Here is a 7,256-nt window from a genome sequence, read left to right on the forward strand (position 1 = left end):
TCTTTGTCCCATAGTATGAATTGCAAAGAGAAAGAGCAAGGGAATGGTATGTCTTGCCTCTAACAGGGTCTGATACGTGCATTCTTTGTCCCTTTGTCACTTCTTACATATGTGTTGCATTACTCAGTTCTCATATTCCATTAAATAATAAAAATATTCATAATTAACGAAAGACAATGCAACTGCCATTTTCACAGTCACATTACGATATTTTTAGTGTGGAACATAGAGTAATTACTAACTATAGGTTACATGAAAATATCAATGAAATATCTTTATGTAAAAAATGGCACATCACAATTTCTACCTATTGTTTATAATACACTTTCAAATTTTCCATACATTACATAGTGGAAAACAATAAATACAAGCGTTACATAATATATGAATACCAGGGAAGTAGGAACGTCCCTATGAGTGAAAACTGTCAACTCGGGAATCGTTAAATCCAGGGAATGTCATGTCATCAGTAAAGCAACGAGCCTGGGCTGTCAGGTTCACTGCTCACAAATGCCCTTCCTAAAATTTCCTCTGCTGAGGATGTTCCTATAAAATGTTAGAATATGCGTTTTCATGTCTCAGGGACAGTGAAGGCCCCAAGACTGTTTTTGACTCTATGAGATTATTGCATGTCACGTGGACATCACTTGATTGGGACAGGTGACCGATACAGACTGGAGCGCCGCATTGGAGCTCCGGATTAATTCCACAGGGCATTCCCTGGTCCTAACACTGGAGGATAGAACTGAAGATGAAGCCAGTCTCGAGGTGGCTTCTTCTCTATGTCCTTAGTTGTTGGACTTTGGTTTATCTAGATTTCAGGAGATTCTCAATGATGGTTCTTCTATAACTTAGTTGTTACTTTGATATGGTCATGAGAGGACGCAAGCACAGTATTTACCTACAAGATCATATTCACCTGAAATCTGTGAAAACGTTTTCTCATAAGGGCCTGACCTGGAAACTGATCTCCAGAACCTGGCTCAGCCGAACACTGCGGATGAGGGCAGTGATGGTCCTGACGCCATGGAGGACATTTTACCAAAACGAGTGTCCATTTATATGCCAGAAGCAGGTACGTTACTCATAAGAGTACAGTTCTGGGGGTTTCTGTTATGCACAAGCACAGCGTTACTAATATAGAGATAACATAGTCTAGTATTAATAGAGCTCACCTAGAAAGATTTTTGAAGTGTATTTCAGGCCCCAAAGGCCTACTGCCAGACTTACAGTCTATCAGCTACAGAAACGGGTTGAAGCAAAGCTGTATCCAATTATAAAAGTATGCAAACTATGATATTATCACCTCTAACCATATCAAATGTGTCGCATATGGATTTCTGCCTTCGCAAAGCGATTGTTTGCATTTCAAGTTCAAAGACTATCACCTTAATAATTTCTGAGTAATCAACTTAGTATGCACACGTTTGCAATTGATAACCTTTTCTATTAGGGCCTGATGTGGAAAGTGATGTCCCGGACCTGGCTCAGCCGAACACTGGGGATGAAGGCAGCGAAGGTCCTGATGTCAAGGAGGACATTTTACCAAAACTAGAGTCCATTTCTATGCCAGAAGAAGGTTTCTACCTAGAAGAATACACTTTACAGGGTATCTGGTTTCCACAAGCACGTCTTTAACGATGTAGAGTAACATACTGTAACTTTAATAAAGCTCAGATGTACATATTTTTGCCGAGTAATTGATTGGCCAGCTGGCTGTCTGCCTGACTTACGTTCTATCAGATACAGAAACGACGTGTGAAGCCTAATTGAATTATAAAATATGAAAGCCTTTTGTTACTTTTCATCCTTTGTACCTTGACCCACCACTAAAAATTTCAGAAGCTTCTATAATTTTTGCCTGTATCTAATACATGATGCATTTGATGTATTTGTCACTTGGTGTGAAACAAGCTGAGGTTCGGAAGTACCAGCTTTAATGTAATGTGTGAGATTCTGGGAGCACCCCTTAACTTCTACACGGTTCCTTACCCTTATATAAATAGTGAACAAATCAGACATATATTAATAAAAACCATCTTCAGTGCTGTTTTGTTGTGTTCTCTAGCTCTTGTGTATGTAATACATAGAACACAAAGACATTCTGTTTTTCATGACTTATTTATGATTGATGACATATCACCTTGTACCAAATTTTAAGATTTCACTACAACTAAGATAATGAAATAAGTCCGCTTTATGTTTCTGTTTCTGTATGGAGACCTGTATCCATGTGCTCAGATTCTGTCAAATTCTGACTTCTTCTGACTCTTCGAAAACAAATTTTAAATCTTTTTCCCCAGAAAGCCTCAAATGACTGAGTCATGAAATTACCAGAAATAGACTACTTTCTATTTTCTGTGTCTCAAACAGTACAGAGTGTTCATGCTGTTACCAATGACCAGGCGGCTATGCGTAAGATACCTGCGCTAAGCGTGGTCTCCTTCATCACCGTCATTCTTGTGATTCCCTCTAATTTGAATGCGGAGACTAGGATATAATCACCTCTAACCGTATCAGCTGGGGCATCATATACGCTTCTGTGTCGAAATGTCAATTGATTTGATTTGAAATTCAAAAAACTATAAACTTAATATTTGCTGCGTAATCAACTTAGGTATGCTGGCCGTTCACATTTATAACATCTCTTAAGGGCTTGATCCGGAAGATGGTCTCCAGGAACTGGCTCAGCCGAGGATTGACCGAGAGGGCAGAGATGGTCCTGATGTCACGCAGCAGTTTGTCTCTAAGCTAGAAACCATTCACATGCCGGAAGCAGGTATGTTATGCAATAAGAATCCTATTTATCCGTTTACCAAATCAATGACCATGAATTCGAGAGCTTTTGAATTTCAAGGCAGCATTTTATATTTTGGGAAGAACTTGCCTCGCATTAGTCTTCTAACCTTCTTACTGCACATTTGCCGAAGCATTTCATTAGACTATTTACCTTAAGAGAGTTTTCAGACTACTTCCAGGAGCCTGTTAGACATAGCGAAAATGTATTCATAGGCATAACGTAGCCTAGTAATGTACGTGTTACTACATAGCTACCAAATTGCTTGAGTATCCAATATCAAAGTTCAGGAAAAAAACCCACAGCAGAGCAAACCAAAGGGATAGGATACGAGATAAGTAATAAAAGTTTAAATCTTTGGGAAAAGTAAACATAATTTCACTAGTAAATCAAGAAATGGTTCTTCTGCATTATGTTAAGTGAAATAAGTCAGAAAGAGAAAGACAAGTACCATATGATCTCACTTATATATGGAATCTAAAGAAAAGACTATGTGAATGAACTAATCAGAGTCAGTTTTGGGGACGCAGAGAAAAAACCGAGAGTGGTTAGATGGGTGTGTGGGAGGGGGTTGGGGATAAGGGGAAAGGTGAAGGGATTTGGAAGCAGCTGGTAACCACAAGATGGCCTCAGGGTTTTTCTTTTGAAAATTAATTTGGGGAAGGTATTCTATAATGTTGTAAAGATTTTGTTGGGTATCCGATGGACATGCGTCCTATTTGGGAGACCACCTCAGGGATACTGTGGATACCTGATCATGGCATTGTACATCAGAAGCTAAACATTAATGAATGCCAACTATAATTTTATATATATAATGTGATGGTTCAGTGTGAGGTCGGAGGGATAGTGGATGGGGGGAGGGGGGTTCACAGTATGAGGGATATAAATGATGAACGTCTAAGTATTACCTTGTTTTGTACACCTGAAACTAATAAATAAATTAATTAATAAAAAAAAATAAATAAATAAAATGAATAAAAGCCCATGGAAAAAAAAAATGGTTCTTCTGAAAAATATTTGTGAAGAAATTAAGCACTAAGGACACTGAAAAACTTTTGTGAATATTGTCCATGAGTAGCATGATCTTGAAGAATTTGCAAGAAATCCAAGTACACAGGGCAGGGAATATGATTGAGACACTGACGGATATTGATTGTTTTATATAATTGAAAGTGAATACATTCTTGACCTCTAAAGTAATACTTTCAAAATATGAATGGAATGGTTGATATTCTAGGAAAATATATGTTATTTAATACATCCCATTAATACTCGAATATCTGAACATCACAGATATCATAGGAGTGCTTTGGAAATTCATCAGACTTGTCCCTCAAAAGGTCTTACTTTACTTAAGATCAAGGTAGCGTATGCTTGAAAATTGATGAGAATACATGTTTAAGCATTCTCCTCACAAAAGGTAAATAACTATGTGAGGTGTTGGATGTGTTAATTACTTCCTTTTGTCTTAGTAATCATTCCACAATGTATAGATACATCAAATCACCATGTTTTATACTTTAAATACATGCAATCATATTTATTACTTTTTCCTGAATAAAAATTTACGGAGCAATGTTTTTGGAAGAAAATTTACCTTCTAGATATCTTACTGTTTCTCTCATTCTCTTTCCTTATTGCGCCCTCTCTTCATTCTTCTTCTTCATGCTTTTCATTTTTTTTTTGCCATGACATACTCCTTGGCATATAGGTTCTTCACATTTTGGTGTCAGAAATGACGGTAATGACTTAAAACGAGAGTGATTCTATAATTTATTATATAAACTGAAATACTTTCAAATGTGGAAAAGACATTATTTATTATTACGCTTGGACTACAGGTGAAAATGGGGACACATTAATACCCCACTTACGCAATCACACGATGGCTAAAATGGCCCAAAGATACGTTTTTCCATTCCTGCAACAGAGAGAAAACACAAATGTAGTATTGGACTTGTATTTACTTCACTTAAGCAGTAACCAATGTGAAATTACTGTTTTAAGTATGTTATGCGCAGTAAATTATTTCAGTCAAAGCAGTTAATCGATATATTCTTGTAAATTTCTTTTCTCTCAGGATTTATGGGGTGTTGCTTGGATTTTTAGTAAAAGGATACGCAATTTTTGCTTTCTGTTTGACACTTCCATTTTACATTTCCATTTTGTGTCATGTGTTCTGTACAAAAACATTGATTTCATTTCCTTGTACCAATAGAAAGATTCTCATGCTAAAGAGTGGTGGTAAATGATCTGCTTTGAAGTCTTTTTTTTATGAAACCAGAGCTGCAGTGTCCTTTGTACACCTTCAGTGTAATCTCAATGACACTCTGCTAAGATGTGTTCCCACCTGTCATGTTTCTCTTCCAGGGGAAGGGCAAGGAAAGGATTAAGGAAGGTGAGCTGAAAACATGAAAACTACAACGTGGGATATCTGACTATGAAAATTATCTCAGTAAAGTTTTTTTGCTTTCCCCGATGAGCATCACCAATCTATTGTTAAGTGGATGTCTAAGCGGTTGATACTATTGAAAATTGTATTGTTTTTTGTAATTTTATGTCCTGATTGAAGTTGTATATACAGATATATCTGCAGATTGGTATTTCTCCAGCAACCTTGCAAAATCTGCTTATTAATTCTGAAAGCTTATGTTAGATCCTTTTGGAATTTCACCATGCACAGATCATTTGTGATAACGAGCAGAGTTTTGTGCTCTTTGAAACATGTCTTTTTTTCCCTTTTCTCATTTTACAAACTTGGACAGAGCCAGCCAGTACGGTGTGAATAGAAGCCTTAATAGTGGGCCATGTTTCTCTTGTCTTTGATAGGAAATGCAGAATTTCAACAATTCGCCAAGTTACTGTGAATCAGAGGAAGTTCCACTGCAGTCCTGGGTTGCTAACTTATATATCTTCAATAAATGTTGACTTTTCATCAAACACTTGTGCATTTATTGACATAATTGAACGATGTGCTCCTCCAACAGTCTGTTAATGTCCTGAATTACACAGGAAAGTTCCTATGTATAAACCAAGGTTGCCTTCTTACGGCGGTAAATTGGGTCATGATATATTATTTTTACCAATAATCTACACATTAGTGTCATCTGTGTAGGATGTTCGTGTATGACCTCCTGAGTGAATAGCGTGTGCTTTTAGGTCATGCACTTTGGAATCACGGTTACGCTAGATGCCTCCAGTGAATTGGTTTGTACAAACTCTTTTAGTCTCTGGAAGGGAACGCAGTGCAAGGCTGGGAGGAGTGTAGCGCCAGCTTTCCGTTGTTCCGCTGTTTCTGGATTCCATCTCTCTTGTTAGTACTGGACCCCACTAACAGGTGAGTGACAGGGAAGCTCCAGGTCCCCATCCCTTCAGCCTGGGTGAGGTGCCATCTTCCCCGCAAGATACCTCTAGTGGTGCTGTGGCTCTGAAAGCACCTGCTCCCGTTTCTGTGATGATGTTAGTCTCCCACACACACTAAGTTACACGTCATGTCTCTGTTAAGTTGCCTGGATAATTTCTATCTGTGCCCCGTGGTGGGGAATGGCCTGCCCGATCCTTCAGCTGTGTCCAGTTATGGCAATACATCCGTGTAATGAGTTGTATACTAATCCCATGAATAATGATAACTCACATTTGCAGGGTATGTGCTGTGTGCTGGCCACTTCCCTGAGCTAGGTTCCATACATTTATGACATCATTCCATCCTCAGAAGAAAGTAAGCCAGAATGTACAGAAAATTTAGATTTGATCACCGCACAGTTTGATAAAAGTTGAGATGACAGTCTTCAGGCCCTCTAGCTCCCAATTCCAGCCTAGGGTAACAGCTTTCTGAGGCATCGCCGGGAACCACTCTGGTACCATTTTGTCTCATTGTCTATAGATTTGATTACATAGGAGCTGGCAAGGGAACAGTAGATTTGTTGTGGGGACAAGGAAGTCGAGAAATCCAGGCCCACTAGGGACAGTCCACCTGCTGATGGCAGGTGTGGCTCGTCCTGGGGAAAGGGATGGACCCCAATACCCGGTGTCAGGTCCGTCACCCACAGGCACCGTGGGTGGTTGGCGGGGCTCAGCAGGGATGGCAGGGTTTATGGGCCACCTCCTGTGGATATGGGGTTCACACTTACTCTCATAGGGAAGGATGCCTTCCTCCTCCTCCTGAGAGTATCATAGATCCTTTTTTGTTGTTCTTAAAGTTTTTTTTATTACTTTGAGGCATGCGAAGCAACATTATAGTTAGAAATTTAAACCCCTCACAAAGTTATAACTCCTCTGCCACAAGCTACTACCCCTCTGACATGTTATGTAGCTGTTATAATGCCACCGACTATTTCCCTATGTTGTACTCCATATCCTGTGACTATATATACCCATATATTTAGTTAGAGTTTACAGTCAACATTTTTTACCTCAGCTTCCGGTGTATTACACATTGTTCAGGCATGTACACGGT

The 7,256-nt window shown here is 38.9% G+C and overlaps 1 protein-coding gene across 8 annotated transcripts in view; it reads left to right on the plus strand.

The window, feature by feature from the left end:
* LOC308494346 (putative G antigen family E member 3) overlaps positions 1 to 5,740 on the plus strand; it is a 39,783-nt gene extending 34,043 nt beyond the window's left edge. For 6 of the 8 annotated variants that reach the window (XM_081042051.1, XM_081042054.1, XM_081042048.1 and 3 more), the window contains 5 exons: positions 950 to 1,075; positions 1,454 to 1,609; positions 2,654 to 2,779; positions 5,171 to 5,198; positions 5,630 to 5,740. In XM_081042051.1, coding sequence (XP_080898177.1) covers positions 950 to 1,075; positions 1,454 to 1,609; positions 2,654 to 2,779; positions 5,171 to 5,193 — 431 coding nt within the window. In that variant the 3' untranslated portion in view covers positions 5,194 to 5,198; positions 5,630 to 5,740. Of the gene's footprint in view, positions 1 to 949; positions 1,076 to 1,453; positions 1,610 to 2,653; positions 2,780 to 5,170 lie in introns of all 8 variants that reach the window. The other 2 variants (XM_081042055.1, XM_081042052.1) reach the window with 2 other exon arrangements.
* The last annotated feature ends 1,516 nt before the right edge of the window (positions 5,741 to 7,256 follow it).

The sequence above is a fragment of the Rhinolophus hipposideros genome (genome assembly GCF_964194185.1).
Source record: "Rhinolophus hipposideros genome assembly, chromosome: X".
Lineage (NCBI taxonomy): Eukaryota > Metazoa > Chordata > Mammalia > Chiroptera > Rhinolophidae > Rhinolophus > Rhinolophus hipposideros.